This window comes from Linepithema humile, chromosome 1 (genome assembly GCF_040581485.1).
Source record: "Linepithema humile isolate Giens D197 chromosome 1, Lhum_UNIL_v1.0, whole genome shotgun sequence".
NCBI lineage: Eukaryota > Metazoa > Arthropoda > Insecta > Hymenoptera > Formicidae > Linepithema > Linepithema humile.
In genome coordinates, this window is record NC_090128.1 from 34441762 (window position 1) to 34462469 (window position 20708).

The following is a 20708-nucleotide window of genomic DNA, read 5'->3' on the forward strand; positions in this document are numbered from 1 at the left end:
AATTTTCAACTTAGTAATTATGATTAAAATTGTACGCGCATTATACTTCTCGATCAGCATACGTGTCAGTTCCTCATTATATTCCTCACAAATAATTTACACCTTAAAAGTAAACCGTACGAATCGGCACTACTGTGCAATTAATGTATCGGAAGATTCTGAACAACATTACTTTTATGTCTTTCTTAAATTATAAAATATTATTAACTGCCGTAGAATATGATGTAAGAATGCTTTTGAACAAGCAGAATGATTTTATCCTGATTAGCAATCGACGTGCTGAAAAAACTCGTTGACCATTATGATGTTTTGTGTATCTAGAAAATATTTTTTAAAAAACTTTTAAATTCTGACGCGTGGCCAAGACCAATTGAACAATCAACTTCTTTTTTTTCGCAACTTGCGTCTTGTTTCCGCTACATCGACATTTTAAAGATGATTTTGAGCTTCACCTGAGAAACAAAAATGTATCAGTTATCGTTAAAAGATTGTGATAAAAAGAGCAAAAAATTCTTATTTAACTAAATAAGCTATTACTAGGAAAAATCAAAAAGAAGGATTAATATATCACAATATAAATATTTTATTAAAATAAAAGAAACTAACTAAATTTTAAAATTAATGCTGCATGCTTTATTAATATCTTCATTAAACAGAAATTAATGATTTTTCTAAAAAAATTTTGAAACGTATAATCATTTTCACATATTTTTATTTACTTATATTTTTTACAGTCAATCATATAAAATAATATGTACGCAGTGCATGTAACGATTATTAAATCCATTTCTTGTGCTTATGTTTACGTACTACAAATTTATATATACAGAATATTATATCAATTTTAGTAAAATACATATTAACACTAATAAACGTCATATTAATATAAATTACTGTGATGAATTACTACATTAATAAATGTTACATTAATATGCCTGTACAGTACAAAATTGAAACGTCCAGTATAAAATTTTAGGCTAATTGTGCTGCCAATTACAAAAAGTAATTGGACTAAGTCATACATTTTTTTCTTAGAAGTATTTCAATTGTATAAATCAATATAATACTAACTAAGAGAAAAAATTATTTATCAAGATTTTGTACTTAGTCCACTTTCATAATTATTGGTACAATTGTAAGTAACTTTGTAGTACAAACAGATTATTAAACGTTACTGATTTGGTATTACTAAATATATTTATGATACAAAATATTTGATATAACTCAAGAAAATATTATTATATAAATGTAATTATATAAAATTATATATAAATATATAAATATATATATATATATATATATAACACATATTATCTTATATATTATTTATATTCATATATATTTTTATATTTATATAATATTATTTATATCATATTTATATTATAGATCGTTCATATGATTGCAAAGAAAAAAATATATAGTTGCATACATTATTATAGATCGCATATGTCAATATAGATCGATCGACATCTTTCTTTACATACATTGTTTATATAAGTAAAAAATCGTTTTTTAATCGAAGTAACATTAATAGATCAATTTTGCCATTGGAATAACGTGGTATATTATCTACAATATAAAAGTGAAGCTTATATTTTACGGAGTTTATTAGTCCAAAACCGTAATGCTGATGTAATAATTTTACCAAGTGTTTTGTTTTAACCTAAAACATAATAATATAAAATTTGTCATAATTAAAATTGTTTAATTTCATAAAAAAAGCTTTAAACCTGTTTATTCGGACTTTTTCTTTTAATGAGTATTATTAGGTGGTTTTCATTTAGAAACAACATAGGTATTATATAGACAATGTGTACATTCGGATGCATGCATAACACGTTTTCAATTTCGAATGGTATTATACTACACATCATGCCATTATAAACATTCACTTTGCGATCGAGAACAAAGATATCACCATCATTATCGAAAAAACCGACATCTCCAGTACAGAACCATCCTGTAATAATCATTATTTATCATAAATGTATATTCTTCTATTACTGATTTGTATTATTTCATATTTTCGTAAAGTTTAAATTGTTTTTCTCAAATAATTAATTCGACAATAAATGTTTTTAATTAAAACTACATATTGGAATTTTATGACGTGTATATTTGAAAACATCTATACATAGATATATTATATATTACAGTTATAAAATCAATAAAAAAAAGTTAAAACTAACCTTGCTTGTTTACAGCAATCTGTGTAGCTGTGTTATTTTTATAATAGCTGTTAAATAATCCCGAAGTATGGTAAAGGATACTACCGTCCTCCATTGGCTCGCACATATTGCCGTATGTATCAACGATCATTAAATTAACTTTTATAGCTGACTGACCACTAGAGCCATACTTTTCAAGTCTCCTCTGGTGTGTGACAATACCAGTTTCAGTCGTGTCTAAAATAATTTTAGAATCAAAATTTTTAATATTGTGGTACTGTTTTGTTCATTGTTAATTACAGGTGCAATGTGTATACACACAATATATTTGAATGATAGAAACGCCTGGCAATGCTTCACAAAATTCCTTGTGAATAGAACCAGATTGTCTAAAACCACCAAAAATGACATATTTCAAGGAAGATATATCATATCGTGTTGAGCGATCACATCTTAAAAAAGATTGTAAATTATACAACATATTAGTCTCAAGAAATACCCAAAAAACCTAAAGTAAATAAAAATATATTTAAAAAAAATATAAATATTTTGCATCTTTTAAATTTTCAACAAAAACTTGAATGCACGTACCTTATGCATTTGTATCATGTTACATATATTTTCTGGATAGAAAAGAAATGGTGTTGGTTTTATTACTTTGACACGTGAAAGCACACTGCGCACAGTCATAACAGCGCCAATAATGCAACCCAAGGATACGAACCAAAGACCGATGCTATTACGATATAGGATGGACCGACCGTTTGCCCAATCTATAAAAATTGTGTCAGGAATGTTCACAGCTTTCGGCAAACCCGTCGTACCGGAAGTGAACAACATCATCACCGTGTGATTCTGTTTTAAGTCCCGAGAAACATGGAAATTATTAATTTCGTCTTTATGAGAATTATTATTCAGAATTGATTGAAGAGATTCAAATCTTCCAATTTCACCGAAAACTACAATTTTTGTAGAAAAATTTAATTCCGTAGCAGTCTTATAAACAATTGCAGCAATATCACTGTCGACGAACATTACCTTTGGTCTGCATAGATTCAAAAAATACCTTAAGTTTCCTGTAAGTGTTTTTAATAAATAAATAAGTAACTGTAAAAATAAATTACTTTTACAATTATTTAATAAAATTTTAATTTATCTTTCACTTACCTTCTATTATCGTGAGATATGTATCCCACGGATTTGCAATTACACTTAAATACAAACACGCTAGAAACGGTATGTAGGCATCGAAATAGTTATTCGTGCATATCGCTACTATGTCATTAGGTTTAATATCTTGTTTCTTTAACCATAATGCACACGTCACACTTTTCTCTCTCATCTCCTGAAATGTACTTTGTCTACCCGTTTCATATTCCACCTACGAGACGTATCAATCACGCTACTATCAAATCATACTGTACGTATTGTTTAATAAGATCGCATAATTCGGCATTGTTAACTAACAAATAACTCCTTCATTTTTTCATATTATAACAGATAAAATTTTATTAATAAAAACTTATTACCTGACCAACAAAATTCGGTGTAGCTTTTAGTGCCCTTAAAACTAAACGTCCAATATTGAAATCCAAGTTGAATGTTATATCGTTCCTAGATAGTTCCATTCTATAGAATATACATTAAAATGTTATGAATAATGCTTCTATTTTCTTCAATATGTTACAATCTCATTGTATGTGCATCTTTTACCTTGTTCTTTTCTTATGGCTTCTACATATATCCGTATCTTTATTTTTGTGTAATATTAAAAATGATTTATGGCCCCTACTGAGATTAAAAGCAACTGACACTGCTAATATCGAAACTGACTAAGCTTGAATTTCGACTTAAGAGTGTTGTAAGAAAAAAATGTGAAAAACATTCCTAGGCAAAATGAAAATATTTTGATAGGGAACGCTGTGGAGCATGCTTCGCATCTGTTGGCTTCAATAATTCAGTAACACAAACTTGTAAAATTTATTTTGTATACTAATTTTATTGTTAAAGTTAATAAATTATTGATATTACTTAAAATAGATATAATTAATCACTTCATGTAAAAAAATTTTGTATAAGTGCAGTCAGCACATGAGCACAGCAATATCTATATTTCAAAAGTGCTAATTTAAGATTAGTTCGTCTGTAATGTATTATTTTTTACTAACATTTTCTGGCAAAAATTTGATTTATTCACAAAAATTATGTTTACTTACCTTGAGAATTTTATTATAATAATAAAACACAGATAATTTAATATATCTAAAATAATTAAGCAACTGATGTTACATTATTTATTTTGATGTATTTTACATATTTTTATATATATTACACATGATCAAATTAATTTTAAATCAATAAATAAGAAAATATCAGTAAAATATAGAATTTTTATACGAGAGAACCAAATTGTATAATTAGATGTTTGAATAATTCCATTTATATAATAAAAGAATATTCTGGATCTCATGAATTATAATTAAATACTTTTGCTGTTTTCCTTTCATTATTTTTTTTCTTTCTTTTTTTTTCTTTCGATCGAGTCGTTTGCATCCGTTTGATTTCTTGAATCAAATAAATTTTTCGCTGCGCTTCGAATCTTCTTGCTTTTGATTAGCCAGTGTTAATTTCAATTGGCGCGATTCCTTCATGATTTCGGCAGCTTACACATCATTTTTATTATTTCACGTTGTACGTAATCGTTGTACGTAAATTCGATCTGTAAATGTAGTTGATGCCTCTCTTGCGTTTCTCATCCATCATCGAATTGAAAGCCTCACGTGCGGCTGATCTCATTTCATTACATTTTTCGACTATTTTCGCACTGTCCCTATTCTGATTTTGCCTCAATTCGTTTAATTTGTTGCACAGTTCTTGTTTCTGCAACGCAGAAAGGCATTAAATATGTATTACAATGTACAATTTTTTTTCACCTACGCAAAAACCGGCAACGTTGTGTGAATGAATTAATAATCAGATTTATATCGATTTATTTTGCGTATACACCCAGGCATTGCATATGAAGAAAGTCTTGGCTCAAAGTTCGAATTATTATTCACTATATATATATATATATGTGTGTGTGTAAATTCAGCATTAAAATAGTAGTAAAATCCCGAGTCGAAATTTAGCACCTATATTGAACCTTAATCTTTTATTTTGAGGTAGGCATAAGAGAGTCAAAGTAGATGTTATGCATTGTATCGTATGTATATAATAGCACCTATTTTGGCGCTACAATATGTCTGAAATTTCCTTTTTTCCTGCTAAAGCTTCAAAGTAGGGTTTAGTTAAAACCCTCCGTTGACCCGCTTTAGACCCTGAAAATATATAGATTCCTTTTTGCCAGCACTACTTTTATGATATTATCAAGAAATTCTAATGACTGCAAATGTTCACAATAAAGAAAAATACTAACTATAATTTTGATTAACGATAATTTTTAATAGCATACAATTTAAAAATATCATTAATCAATACCATTTAGTTGAATTTTATTATCTTTTGAAAATTTGTAATTATTAGAAATTTCTTGATAATATCAAAATATAATATCAAAATTCAACTATTGAGTATTAATTTCTAATATTTTTAAAAATTCTATGTTATTAAAAATTATCATCAATTAAAATTATATAGTTAGTAATTTTTTTTATTATTGTGAAGATTTTTGCACAATCATTAGAATTTCTTGATAATATCATAAAACTAGTGCTGAAAATCCATATACCTTTGTGATTATATTAAAAATATTAAATTAAGATATTAAATATAAAATAAGATACTAAAAACATTACATAATATTTATTGAATTAAATATTATTTATTAAGTATATGTAATACATATAGTTAAGAGTATATTATTAAGTATAGTTATAGACAGAAATATTTATACAGAAAAAGGTCCAAATTAAGACTGAAACGTTTGATAATATTGTATCACTTAATAAAGCAATAATCAAAATACAACCACATTATGCATATTGCTCGTATAGTTTTTCATTCTTATTTGAATTTTAACGAGTACATCTAAAATAGTTAACATTTAATAAAAAAATTAATTTAAAAAAATTTTTTTGCGCTGAATCTTTTTCAGATATCATATCACTATTTTGAAGAAGGAAACGGAAAGGTATCAATATTAATAAAAGTTGGAAATGCAACGAATTAAATATTTTTCTTTATGATTAAACATTATAATAACTTTTATAGGTCGAATTTATCTAGTATATATATATATATACTAGATAAAAGTTCGAGGTTTAATGGAGGAGTTCTCGCAGTAATACAATCTATTTTGTGAGGCTTTATAGGTTTAAAGTAGTATTTCAACATCAAATTATAGGAGATCAAGTTTTAAAAGAGGAGTTCTAAGTTCTAATTCCGTAAAAATAGGTTCATATAGGCTGTATGAGCATTAAAAGAGACGCTAAATTTCGACTCGGGATATGTTAGCCTACAGTAAAATGTACAATTGAACATTGTTTGGTCTTTTTTGTTCGCATGCTGTCTTTTATAAGTGTTGCTTATGCTGAAAGAGTTATTTCCACCTATATATTCAGTTTAACTACTTTCTTTTTCTAACTCTGATTATAACACAGATAGAGGAGGAGGGTTTAGGTAATAACGTTTAATGGATGCATTGGTGAAACAAGCTCTGACACACTTAAATAAATATAATGTACAAATACGCCGCTGCTAGAACAATCGATTAGTTACAAGCAAAGCAACTCAGACAAAATATGTCCTCGTTACCATTGATTTTATCTTGTAATAACTTGCACAAATAATATTGTACATCTTTTTTTATTTAAAACATGGAGTTTTCTTTGTAGGAACGTACAAAATTATATATAATCTTATCTATCTGTAATAAATTTTTGGAAAATAAAATTTTTATCGTAAAAATATAATTATCATACAAGATTATTAAGAGAAATTTAGATTTAATTAGTATACAAATATTTTGTACTATTCTGTAATCATTACTTTAATTATACAATACTGTAATTGACTAGTCACTAGTTAACCATTCGCGTATTATACTCTTTGTGAATTAAAAATAGAACAGAATTTGTCAATGAAATAACATAAGAATGATGTATATCGTTTGAAAATATAATATTCCCCCCAATTTTTTTTCAACTGTACCGCTGCTGCAAGAGCTGCATTCATAATTATAGAAGAAGTTGATGCATTTCCTTTTTTTTATGTCCTGAGCATTTATTTCCTTTGTTTATGTCATGCAAACTACGTGTTACGAGGGAAAGCTTAAAATTTATTTAATCCATAAATAAAACATGATAACGGGACCACACAGAATTTTAAAAATCTGTGCTGTCTGAAAGAAAATTGTTAATAACATGCATAATAAAATTATATATAAATAAAATTATTTATTAAACAATCAAGTACTCTTTTTTCGCGACGTGCGACATGATTTTCGCTATATTCTCATTTTCAAAGATGATTTTGAGCTTAAAAATAAATGTTATGTTTAATGATTATAATAAAAAAAGCAAATAAAATTCTTATTTAACTAAATAAGCTATCAATAGGAAAAGTCAAAAAGAGGGATAAATATATCATGTTAGATATATTTTATTAAAATTAAAAAATTAATTAAATTTTTTAGATAATGCTGCATGTTTTTTATTAATATCTTCATTAAACTAAAATTAATGATTTTTTCTTAATTGTAAAACAATATTCTTACACATTTTTATATACTCATATTTTTAAAATTGATATTTTATAGTCAATCACATAAAATAATGTGTTCGTAATGTGTGCAACAATACATTTGTAACGATTATTAAATTAATTTTTTGTGCTTACGTTTACGTACTACAAATTTATATATACAGAATATTGAATCAATTTTAGTAAAGTACAGGCATATTAACATAACACTGGTAAACGTTATATTAAAATCAATTAATGTCTGTATTAATTAATGTAACATGTTACATTAATATGCCTGTACAGTAGAAATTTAATACATTCAATATAAAATTTTTGGGTAATTGTGCTGCCAATTACGAAAGCAGACTAAGCCATACATTTTTTGCTTAGAGATATTTTAACTGCATAAATTAGTATAATTCAAAATAAGTGAAAAAATACTTCTTCAAAACTTTGTACGTAATCCATTTTCATAATTACCGGTACAACTGTAAGGAAATCTGTAGTACAAAAAGATTATTAAATGTATTACTAAATTTATTTATGATGCAAAAAAAATTAATACAACCCAAGAAAATACTATTATATAAATGAAATTATAAATAATTATATACATATACATATGTATAAAATATAAATTATATAAATAAATTAATGTACATAATTAAATAAAACATATACTTATATAATTTATATTATATTTATATTATAAATAAATCTTTATATTATTATATATTTATATTATAAATAAATCTTTATATTATTTATAAATCCTTTATATATGACCGCTTTTATATGACCGCAAAGAAAAAAAATATATAGTTGCACACATTAATATACATCACATATGTCAATATAGATCGATCGATATCTGTCTTTACTTACATCGTTCATATAAGTAAACAGTCTTTTTTTAATTGAAGTAACATCAATAGATCCATTTTGCCAGAGGAATCACGTGGTATATCATCTACAATATAAAAGTGAAGCTTATATTTTAAAGAGTACATTAGTTCTTTACAACAATAAAATCGTACTAATTCTGTCAAATCTTTTGTGTCAACCTAAAACATAATAATAATGTTAATTTGTTATAATTAAAATTGTTTAATTTTATAGAAAAGACTTCAAACCTGTGCCTCCGGATCGAGTTTTTCAACAAATATCATTAGATGGTTTTCATTTAGATATAACATTGGTATTATATGAACACTGGATACACGCGGATGCTGCACTAACACGTTTTCAATATGGTTTGGTATAATCCAATGATGTATGCCATTATAAACATTTACTTTGCGATCAAGAACAAAGATATCACCATCATTATCGAAAAAACCGACATCTCCAGTACAGAACCATCCTGTAATAATCATCATTTATCATAAACTTTTATTTCTTTATTAACGATTTGTATTATTTTACATTTTTACAAGATTTAAATTATTTTTCTTCAAATAATTGGAAATTCGATAATAAATATCTTTAATTAAAGCTACATATTGGAATTTTATGACATGTATACAGGGCCGCGTTTGTAAAATTTGTGCTCAGGGGCTTGTGATCTTCGAGCGCCTCGATCTAGCCTCCCTCCCTATTAATATAATTTTACCGAAACACAATTAAGAAGATAATTGAAAATGGAACATTTTTTTATGAATATATAGAAGCTGTGGCGCCCCTGACGCTTCGGCGCCCAGAGGCTCAAGCCCCAAAAGCCCATAGGTAAACGCGCTACTGCATGTATATTTGAAGACGTCTACAGATAGATATATTATATATTATAGTTATAAAATCATTAAAAAAAAAGGTAAACTAACCCTGCATGTCTACAGTAAGTGTAGCTGTGCTATTTTTGTAATAGCTGTTAAATAATCTCAGAGTATAGCAATAGATGTTACCGATCTCCATTGGACTGCACATATTGCCGTGTATACTGATGATCCTTAAATTAACATCTATAGCTGGCTGACCACTACAGCCATATTTTTCACGTCTCCCCTGCTGCGTGACAATACCAGTTTCAGTCGTGTCTAAGAAAATTTTAGAATTAAAATTTTATAAATATTACTACACTATTTCGTTTATTACTAATTACAGGTGCAATGTGTACATACAGTATATTTGAATGATAGAAACGCCTTGCAATGCATTACAAAATCTCTTGTGAATACTACCAGAAAGTCTAAAACCACCAAATATGATGCATTTTAAGGACGATATATCGTATCGCTTCGAGAGATCATAATTGAAACAAGGTAATAAATGATACAACACATTAGTTTCAAGAATTACCCAAGATACCTAAAATAAATAAAAATATGTTTAAGAAAAGTATAAATATTTTGCATCTATTAAATTTCTTTAAATTTTTAATAAAAATTTGATTGCACACGTACTCTGTGTTTTTGTATCATGTCACACATATCTTCTGAATAGAAACATTGCGTTGGTTTTATTACTTTAACACGAGAGAGCACACTACGAACAGTCATAACAGCGCCGATAATGCAACCCAAGGATACGAACCAGAGACCGATGCTATTACGAGATAAGATAGACTGGCCGTTTGCCCAATCTGTAAAAATTGTATCAGAAATGTTCACAGCTTTGGGCAAACCCGTCGTACCGGAAGTGAACAATATCATCACCGTGTGATTCTGTTTTAAATCCCGAGAAGCGTGGAAATTATTAATTTCGGCTTTATGAGAATTATTATTCAGAATTGATTGGAGAGATTCGAATTTTTCAATTTCATCAAAAACTACAATTTTTGTAGAGTAATTAAATTCCGTAGCAGTCTTATAAACAGTTGCAGCAATTTTACTGTCGACGAACATTACCTTTGGTTTGCATAGATTCAAAAAATACCTTAAGTTTCCTGTAAGTGTTTTTAATAAATAAATAAATAACTGTAAAAATAAATTACATAAATATTTAACAAAATCTTAATTTATCTTTCACTTACCTTCTGTTTTTGTGAGATAAACATCCCACGGATTTGCAATTGCACATATATACAAACACGCTAGATACGGTATATAGGCATCAAAATGGTTATTCGTGCATATCACTACTATGTCATCAGGTTTAATACCTTGTTTCTTTAGCCATAATGCACACATCACACTTTTCTCTCTCATCTCCTGAAATGTACTTTGCCTTCCCGTTCCATATTCCACCTACGAGACGTGTCAATCACGCTACTATCAAATCGTACAGTACGTATTGTCTAATAAAATCGCATAATTAGACATTGTTAACCGACAATGACTCCTTAAGGAGTCAATGTCGGAGGACAATGTCTAATAAAATCGCATAATTAGACATTGTTAACCGACAATGACTCCTTAAGGAGTCAATGTCGGAGGACAATGAATTCATATTTCCATGATATAAGAATAAAATTTTATTACCTGACCAACAAAATTCGGTGTAGCTTTTAGTGTTCTTAAAACTAAACGTCCAATATTGAATTTCAAGTCGTATATTATATCTCTCCTATGTTGTTCCATTCTACAGAATACACGCTAATGTTATTAATAATGTTTCTATTTTCTTTAATATGTTACAATCTCAATTGTATATGCATCTTTTACCTTGTTCTTTCTTATGGCTTCTTCATGTATCCGTCTTTTTATTTTCGAGTAATATTAAAAATGCTTTTATTAAGGTTAGAAGCAACCACCATTGCTTATAACGCAACTAATTTGACTATGCTTGAATTTCGACTTAAGAGTGTTGTAAGAAAAAAAATATGGAAAACGTTTCTAGGCAAAATGAAAATATTTTGGTGGGGAACGCTGCAGAGTTTGCGTTCTGAGCATGCTTCGCATTTGTTGGCTCTATTAATTCAACACAAATTTGTGAAATTTATTCTATATAACATTTTTAATCTGTCAAAGTTAATAAATTATTGATATTACTTAATATATATATACTAATATTACTTAAAATAGATATAATTAACGAATTCACGTAAAAAAATTATATGTAAGTGCACACAGCACATGAGCACTGCAACATCTATATTTTAAAAATGCTAATTTATAAGATTAATTCGTCTGTATTGTATTGTTTTTTATTAACATTTTCCGGTAAATTTTTGATCCATTTACAAAATATATCTTTCTTTACTTTAAGAATTTTATTATACTAATAAAACGCAGATAATTTAATTAATCTAAAATAATTCAACAATTCATGTTACATTATTTATTTTTATTTATTTTACATATCTTTATATATATTACACATGATCAAGTTAATTTTAAATCAATAAATAAGAAAGTATCTGTAAAGTACATAATATTTATACGAGAAAATCAAATTGTACAATTAGTGGTGTCAATAATTCCGTTTATATAATAAAATATTATACTGAATCTCATGAATTCTAATAAATAATTTTTTCTTTTTCGCTATCTTTATATCTTTTGTTTTTTTTAACAATTTCAACAAAAATTTAATTTCCGGAAAATTTATGAAACTATATGCGATGCTTATCCGCTAAGTTAAAAAAACGACTCTTTATTAAATGCATTGTAATTATTGCAAAACGTTTAGACATTACTTATAATGTCATTATGACGATAATTATTACGATAAAGATAATTTCTGAGCGAAACTGCGATCCATCATTTTACGCAGTTCGAGAAACCGTTGATTGTTTTGCATCAAGTTTTTTCTTCTTTCTCGTTCTTGTCGAATGACGTTATTTCGACATAAGACTTCCTCGTTTAGTCTCGTCTTCATAGACAGCAATTTTTCTCTTAACTACAATGCGAGGAATGAATTTGGCACTTTTTTTCATCATCTATATTGTACAATTAATATTATCTAATTGTAATTTGATATATGAGTCAGACCTCAGCTAAAGACATTTCGCACAGAAGTCCTTGACCACTCGATTCTGCAGGATCGTAATTTTTGTACCTTGCTTTTGATCGTTTTGTTTGCATTGCTTTGATTTCTTGAATCAAATGAATCTTTCGCTGCGCTTCTTCTTCTTTTTGATTAGCCAGTATTAATTTTAATTGGCGCGATTCCTTGATTATCTCGGCAGCTTACGCAACATTTTTATTATTTCATGTATCGTTGTACGTAAATTCAATCTGTAAATGTAATTGATACCTTTCTTGCGTTTTTCATCTATCATCGAATTAAAAGCCTCACGTGCGGCTTGTCCCATCGCGTGACATTTTTCGACTATTCTCGCGATGTCCCTATTCTGATTTTGCCTCAATTCGTTTAATTTGTTGCACAGTTCCTGTTTCTTCAACGCAAAAAGGCATTAAATATATATTACAATATATAATTTTTTTTTCATCGATGTAAAAATCGACAACCTTAATGTGAACCAGTTAATAATCAGATTTATATCGATTTGTTCTGCGCATACACCCAGGTAGACATTGCATGTGAAGAAAGTCTTGGCTCAAAGTTCGAATTACTATCCACTATATATGTATAGCAGTAAAGCAAATATCTTTTTGTTAAGCAACAGTGACAAGAAGTGTTTTACTAATAAATAATTTATAGGTACAGAAAAAAATAAATGAGTGTCGTGACATGAATACTCGATAATTATAGTCACTGATGTTTCGTGCATGCTGCATTGCGTGACTGAAAAGTGATTACTACTAGCATCTTTACATTAATTATTATTAAATTTTGTTCTAAATAATGCAGTTTAAAAGGTTTTAATTTTAACATAAAAAACGCAATGTCACCTCTTTTCGAACTTTTTCAGCTTGCAGCTTGCTATTGTTCACCAACAGCTGTTTGGCCAGAATAGCGTCTTCTCGCGACTGTAATGCGCTCAAATGTCGTTCTTGCAACATTTTCATCTCCTTAATCCGTTCCTCTTGTTTTCTCTGCTCTTCGATTCTCCATATCGTCGATGGATTTCTTCCACCCTCCATTAGCTGCCGTAATCTTTCGATAATCAAATTCAGTCAAAAATAACAACGGGATATAAGAATCTTGGAAAGTTATTCCACATAAATATGTAAAAGGTACATTTCGTTCTCCTTGCGTTCGTTATTTATGATGTGGGCGCATTCTCTCAGAACGGATGAAAACGTGTGCTTAATTTCTATCGGCTGAGAATAAACATAACGTAATAATTAGCCGCATTGAAAAAAAATGATATATAATAAATTGAAAATAAGGAATATGCACTTCAAATATCGGCGGTGATTTATTTGCACGACGTTCTGCGAGTGTAATTCGCACCTGTTTCGGTTCCTCGACTCGATTTCTGCGACGACACGAGTAGCTCGGTACATTTTTATTGACATTACTCATACAGATTCCAACCTTTAAATACGAACTTGCTGTCACACAGATATATACTTCGTTGACTTACAAATTTCTTTTAGATATTACGCAACTATTTTCATACTATTCAGAAAAGTTTATTCACTCTTACTAGTACAAAAAAAAATCTAATCTTAAAGAAAAGCAACGTGAGGAATCCGTGAAATTGTCCGATATAAAAACATTGTGTACATGAATAAACAATTTATTGTGCGACATATATTTATTGATATCTTTTTCTCTGTCATCGATCTCAGTGTTGCACTGAGAGAGATGTTTTACACGCTGCTGTGTTTCCTTCTTTTATATCATGTAAATTACGTATTATGAGGGAAAGCAAAACACGAAAAGCGAAAGCTTAAACGCGAAAATTTATTGAATACATAAATAAAACATGATATCCAGAATTTTAAGAATCTATGCTGTTTAAATGAAAATTATTAATAACATGCACAAATAAATTATATATGAATAAAATTATTAATTAAACAATAAAGTTCTCTTCTTTCGCGACATGCGTTATGGCTTTCGTTATATCGTCATTTTCAAAGATAATTTTGAGCTTAGAAATAAAGGTTACCGTTTAATGATTATAATTAAAAAAGCAAATAAAATTCTTACTTAACTAAATAAGCTATTACTAGGAAAAATCAAAAAAAGGGATAAATATATTATGATACAAGTATTTTATTAAAATGAAAAAAATTAATTAAATTTTAAGATTAATGCTGCATGTTTTTTATTAATATCTTTTATTAAACAAAAATTGATGATTTTTGTGAAAAAATTTTACAACGTATAATAACTTTTACATATTTTGATTCATTCATATTTTTTACAGTCTGTTATATAAAATAATGTACGTAGTGGTATTTATTATTTGTATGCAATGATTATTAGATTAATTTTTTATATTTATGTTTATGTACTGTAAATTTATACATATACAAAATATTACGTCAAGTTTAATAAAGTAGAGACATACTGTACTGTACAAGCACATTCATGTAACGTGTTACGTAAATTAGTAAAGTACAAGTATATTAATTAACGTATCACGATTAAACATTATATTAAAATGGCTGTATTAATTACTGCAACACGTTACATTAATATTACACGTATATTGATGTACACGTATATTAATGTAACACGTTACATTAATATGCCTGTACAATACGAAACTGATACATTCAAAATAAAATTTTTGGCTAATTGTGCTGCCAATTATGAAAGTGGACTAAGTTATATATCTTTTGTTTAGAGATATTTCAACTGTATAGATCGATATAAGACAAAATAAGTAATGAAATAATTTTTCAAAATTTTGTACTTTAATCCACTTTCATAATCACCGGTACAATTGTAAGTAAATCTGTAATACAAAACGATTATTAAACGTATTTACTACAAATATTTATGATATATATTAAATATATATTATATATATATATATATATATATATATATATATATATAATATAATTATATATATTATTAATATATATAATAGATATATTATATATAAAATTATTATATATATAATAGAAATAATATATATTGCATATATATTATTTCTATTTTTCTTTTTATTTATATTTATATTTATTTTATATTATTTATATTATGTTTGTATTATATATCTTTCATATAAATACATATATAATCGTAAAGAAAAAAATATATATAGATGCATCCTTTAATATTGATTAATCGCGCAATATCTATCTTTACTTACATCGTTACTTTATATAAATCTATCTTTATATAGATCTTTATATAAATAAACAGTTTTTTTTTAATTGAAGTAACGTCAATAGATCCATTTTGCCAGAGAAATTACGTGGTATATCATCTACAATATGAAAGTGAAGCTTATATTTTAAAGAGTACATTAGTTCTTTACAAATATAAAATTGTATTAATTCTGCCAAATCTTTTGTGTCAACCTAAAACATAATAATAACGTGAATTTGTTATAATTAAAATTGTTTAATTTTATAGAAAAGACTTCAAACCTGTGCCTCCGGATCGAGTTTTTCAACGAATATCATTAAATGGTTTTCATTTAGATATAACATTGGTATTATATAGACACTGGATACATGCGGATGCTGCACTAACACGTTTTCAATATAATTTGGTATAATCCAATGTATGTCATTAGGAATATTTACTTTGCGATCGAGAACAAAGATATCACCATCATTATCTAAAAAACCGACATCTCCAGTACAGAACCATCCTATAATACCCATCATTTATCATAAATGTATATTAGTATATTAACAATTTATATCATTTTACATTTGCACAAGATTTAAATTATTTTCTTCAAATAATTAGAAATTTGATAATAAATGTCTTTAATTAAAACTACATATTGGAATTTTATGACATGTATATTTGAAGACGTCTATAGATAGATATATTATATATTGCAGTTATAAAATCAATAAAAAAGAGTTAAAACTAACCCTGCATGTCTACAGCATTCTGTGTAGCTGCGCTATTTTTGTAATAGCTGTTAAATAATCTCAGAGTATAGCAATAGATATTACCGATCTCCATTGGATTGCACATATCGTTGTTTGTATTGACAATCTTTACACGTACATCCACAGCCGACTGACCACTAGAATCATACTTTTTATATCTCCTTTGGTACGCGATTATACCAGTTTCCGTCGTGTCTAAACAAATTTTGGAATCAAAATTTTAAATATTACTACACTATTTCGTCCATTTTTAATTATAGGTGCTATTTGAATACACACAGTATATTTGAATGACGGAAACGCCTCGTAATGCTTTAGACATTCTCATGTGAATATGACCAGAAAGTCTAAAACCACCAAATATGACGTACTTTAAGGACGATATATCGTATCGTTTTGAGAGATCACACCTCAAATAAGGCACTAAATAATACAACATATTAGTTTCAAGAATCATCCAAGATACCTAAAATATAAAAAAAATATTTTTAAAAAAGATATAAATATTTTGTGTCTTTTAAATTTTTAACAAAAATTTGCACGTACCTTATGTTTTTGTATCATGTCGCACATATTTTCTGGATGGAAACATTGCGTTGGTTTTATTACTTTGACACGTGAAAACACACTGCGAACTGTCATAATAGCGCCGATAATGCAACCCAAGGATACGAACCAAAGACCGATGCTATTACGAAATAGGATGGACCGACAGTTTGCCCAATCTGCAAAAATTGTGTCAGAAATGTTCACAGCTTTCGGCAAACCCGTCGTACCGGAAGTGAACAATATCATCACCGTGTGATTCTGTTTTAAGTCCCGAGAAGCGTGGAAATTATTAATTTCGGTTTTATGAGAATTATTATTCAAGATTGATTGAAGAGATTCGAATCTTTCAATTTCACCGAAAACTACAATTTTTGTAGAAAAATTAAATTCTGTTGCAGTCTTATAAACAGTTGCAGCACTATCACTGTCGACGAACATTACCTTTGGTCTGCATAGATTCAAAAAATACCTTAAGTTTCCTGTAAGTGTTTTTAATAAATAAATAAGTAACTGTAAAAATAAATTACTTTTACAATTATTTAATAAAATTTTAATTTATCTTTCACTTACCTTCTATTATCGTGAGATATGTATCCCACGGATTTGCAATTACACTTAAATACAAACACGCTAGAAACGGTATGTAGGCATCAAAATGATTATTTGTGCATATCGCTACTATGTCATTAGATTTAATTCCTTGTTTCTTAAGCCATAATGCACACATCACACTTTTCTCTCTCATCTCCTGAAATGTACTTTGTCTGCCAGTTCCATATTCCACCTACGAGACGTGTCAATCGCGCTACTATCAAATCATACAGTACGTATTGTCTAATAAGATCGCATAATTTGGCATTGTTGATCGATAAATGCTTCCTTTATATTTGCATGGTATAAGAGAAAAAAATTTTATTAACAAACACTTATTACCTGACCAACAAAATTCGGTGTAGCTTTTAGTGTTCTTAAAATTAAACGTCCAATATTGAATCCCTGCTTTATATCGCTTGTACATAGGTCCATTCTACAGAATACGCACTAATGTCATTAATAATGTCTCGATTTTTTTGAATATGTTACAATCTTATAAAATATGCATTTTTTACCTTGTTTATTTGTTATGGCTTCTTCATATATCCGTATCTTTTTTTTTTGTGTAATTTTAAAAACGACTTATGGCTCCTACTGAGATTAAAAGCAACTGGCGTTGCTTACACCGAAACTGATTTGACTAAGCTTGAATTTCGTTTTAAGAGCGTTGTAAGAAAAAAATGTGGAAAACATGCCTAGGCAAAATGAAAATATTTTGGTAAGGAACGCTGTGGAGTTTGCGTTCTGGGTAACCATGCTTCGCATTTGTTGGTTTCAACAATTCAGTAACACGAACTTGTGAAATTTATTCTATGTACTAATTTTATTGTTAAAGTTAATAGAATATTGATATTACTTAAAATAGATATAACTAAATAATTCATGTAAAAAAATTATATGTAAGTGCAGACAGCACATGAGCACAGCAACATCTATATTTCAAAAGTGCTAATTTATAAGATTAGTTTGTCTGTACTGTATTATTTTTTACTAACATCTTTTGACAAAAATTTGATCCATTTACAAAAATTACTCTCTTTGAGAATTTTATTATGCTATTAAAAGACAGATAATTTAATATATCTAAAATAATTAAGCAGCTGATGTTACATTATTTATTTTGATAAACTATAGTGTATAGTATATAGTATATTGTACTTTACATATTTTTATATATATTAAATATCAGTACAATATAGAATATTCATATGAAAAAATCAAATTGTATAATTAGATGTGTGAATAATCCTATTTATATAATAAAAATTATTCTGTATCTCATAAATTATAATTAATTATTTTTTTTTTTTTTTTTTTTTTTTCCATTGAGTTATTTGCATCGTTTTGATTTATTGAATCGGATTAATCTTTCGCTGCGCTTCGAATCTTCTGCCTTTTAATTAGTCAGTGATAATTTCAGTCGCGATTTCTTGATAATCTCTGCTTAAGTAACATTTTTATTATTTCACGTATCGTTGTAAGTTCGATCTGTAAATGTAATTGTTATCTCTCTTGCGTTTCTGATCTATCATCGAATTGAAAGCTGCACGTGCGGCTTGTCCCACCGCGTGATATATTTCGACTATTCTCTATTCTGATTTTGCTTCAATTCCTTTAATTTGTTCCTTTCATTTCCTGTTTCTTCAATGCAAAAAGGCATTAAGTATCAATTACAATAAATAATTTTTTTCCCACCAATGCAAAAACCAGCAACATTATGTGAACCAGTTAATGAAGATTTTTATCAATATGTTCTGCGCATACAGCCAGGTAGAAATTGCATTCTACCAAGAATATGCAAGAAAAGTCTTGGCTCAAAGTTCAAATTACTAGCCACTATATATGTATAGCAGTAAAACAAATACCTATTCATTATGCAACAGGGACAAGAAGTTTTTTTTACTAGTAAATAATTTATGGGTACGCAGAATAAATAACTATCGTGATATGAACAGTCGATAATTAGTTATATTCACTGATGTTTCATGCATCTAGCGTTGCGTGCTGAAACGTGATTGAGCGGCTAGCATATTTACATTATTTATTTTTAAAATCTGTTCTAAGTAAAGCAATTTAAAAGATTTTAATTTTGTCATGTAAAACGCAATGTTATCTGTTTTTGAACTTTTTCAGCTTGCAGCTTGCTATTGTTCACCAACAATTGCTTGACCAAAATGGCATCTTCTCGCGACTGTAATGCGCTCAAATGCCGTTCTTACAACATCTTCATCTCCTCCTCTTCATCCGTTCCTCTTGCTTTCTCTACTCTTGAATCTCCATATCATCGATGGATTGCTTCCACCCTCCGTTAGCTGCCGTAATCTGACGTTTCGGTAATCAAATTCAGTCAAAGATAACAACGGGATATAAGAATCTTAGAAAGATATTCCATATAAATACGTAGAAAATTCAATTCGATTTCCTTGCGTTCGTTTATCACGATATGAACGCATTTTCTCAACGGATTAAAACGTGTACCTAATTTCTACCGGCTGAGAATAAACGTAATAATTAGCCGTATTGCATAATACTAATATGTTATAAATTACAAATTAGAAATATGCATTTTAAATATCGGCACTGATTTATTTACACAACGTTCTGCGAGTGCTCGCACCTGTTTCGGTTCCCTGACTGAATTTTTGAAACGACACCATTAGCTCAGTACATTTTTTTATTGGCATTACCCATACAGAATCCAACCTTTACAAATACCAACTTGCTGTCAAAGAAATATATATTTCGGCCACTTATAAATTTTTTAAAATATTACATAACTGTTTTCATGCCATTCAGAAGAGTGTTTATACAAAAACAAAATTTTTAAAGAAAAGAAACGAGAGGAATCCGCGAGATTGTCCGATATAAAAACATTTGGTACATGAATAAACAA

General features: G+C 28.0%; 4 protein-coding genes across 8 annotated transcripts; all 4 read right to left on the reverse strand.

Moving 5' to 3' along the window:
• Nucleotides 1-1541: 1541 nt before the first annotated feature.
• Nucleotides 1542-4030, reverse strand: LOC105675677 (luciferin 4-monooxygenase-like). The gene is made up of 8 exons (XM_067348155.1): nt 3882-4030; nt 3698-3797; nt 3336-3549; nt 2760-3244; nt 2490-2676; nt 2190-2405; nt 1919-1960; nt 1542-1663 (listed from the first exon to the last, which is right to left on the reverse strand). The coding sequence occupies exons 2-8, from the start codon at nt 3794-3796 to the stop codon at nt 1659-1661; spliced, it is 1248 nt and encodes a 415-aa protein (XP_067204256.1). The 5' UTR covers nt 3797; nt 3882-4030; the 3' UTR covers nt 1542-1658.
• Nucleotides 4031-4929: 899 nt separating this feature from the next.
• Nucleotides 4930-11607, reverse strand: LOC105675660 (luciferin 4-monooxygenase-like). 2 transcript variants are annotated; one of them, XM_012372954.2, is made up of 9 exons: nt 11453-11607; nt 11270-11369; nt 10822-11035; nt 10253-10734; nt 9971-10157; nt 9674-9886; nt 8987-9216; nt 8739-8917; nt 4930-7509 (listed from the first exon to the last, which is right to left on the reverse strand). In XM_012372954.2, the coding sequence occupies exons 2-8, from the start codon at nt 11366-11368 to the stop codon at nt 8744-8746; spliced, it is 1599 nt and encodes a 532-aa protein (XP_012228377.1). In that variant the 5' UTR covers nt 11369; nt 11453-11607; the 3' UTR covers nt 4930-7509; nt 8739-8743. The 2 variants fall into 2 exon arrangements, with proteins under 2 accessions (XP_012228377.1, XP_067204255.1); XM_067348154.1 differs by lacking the exon at nt 4930-7509 and adding an exon at nt 7525-8353.
• Nucleotides 11608-11922: 315 nt separating this feature from the next.
• On the reverse strand, nt 11923-14751 carry LOC136997419 (cilia- and flagella-associated protein 99-like). Of its 2 annotated transcripts, none has more exons than XM_067348158.1 (6): nt 14091-14751; nt 13875-13957; nt 13586-13790; nt 12987-13128; nt 12722-12918; nt 11923-12629 (listed from the first exon to the last, which is right to left on the reverse strand). In XM_067348158.1, exons 1-6 carry the CDS (start codon nt 14160-14162, stop codon nt 12453-12455), a joined length of 876 nt encoding a protein of 291 aa, XP_067204259.1. In that variant the 5' UTR covers nt 14163-14751; the 3' UTR covers nt 11923-12452. The 2 variants fall into 2 exon arrangements, with proteins under 2 accessions (XP_067204259.1, XP_067204257.1); XM_067348156.1 differs by having other exon boundaries at nt 14037-14747.
• Nucleotides 14752-15791: 1040 nt separating this feature from the next.
• On the reverse strand, nt 15792-18543 carry LOC105675631 (luciferin 4-monooxygenase-like). 3 transcript variants are annotated; one of them, XM_012372923.2, is made up of 8 exons: nt 18331-18543; nt 18155-18248; nt 17792-18005; nt 17219-17700; nt 16952-17138; nt 16652-16867; nt 16193-16386; nt 15792-16123 (listed from the first exon to the last, which is right to left on the reverse strand). In XM_012372923.2, the coding sequence occupies exons 2-8, from the start codon at nt 18245-18247 to the stop codon at nt 15950-15952; spliced, it is 1560 nt and encodes a 519-aa protein (XP_012228346.1). In that variant the 5' UTR covers nt 18248; nt 18331-18543; the 3' UTR covers nt 15792-15949. The 3 variants fall into 3 exon arrangements, with proteins under 3 accessions (XP_012228346.1, XP_012228353.1, XP_012228338.1); XM_012372930.2 differs by having other exon boundaries at nt 15794-16123; nt 16193-16419; nt 17792-18029; nt 18331-18536; XM_012372915.2 differs by having other exon boundaries at nt 15797-16123; nt 16193-16419; nt 18331-18530.
• Nucleotides 18544-20708: the final 2165 nt, after the last annotated feature.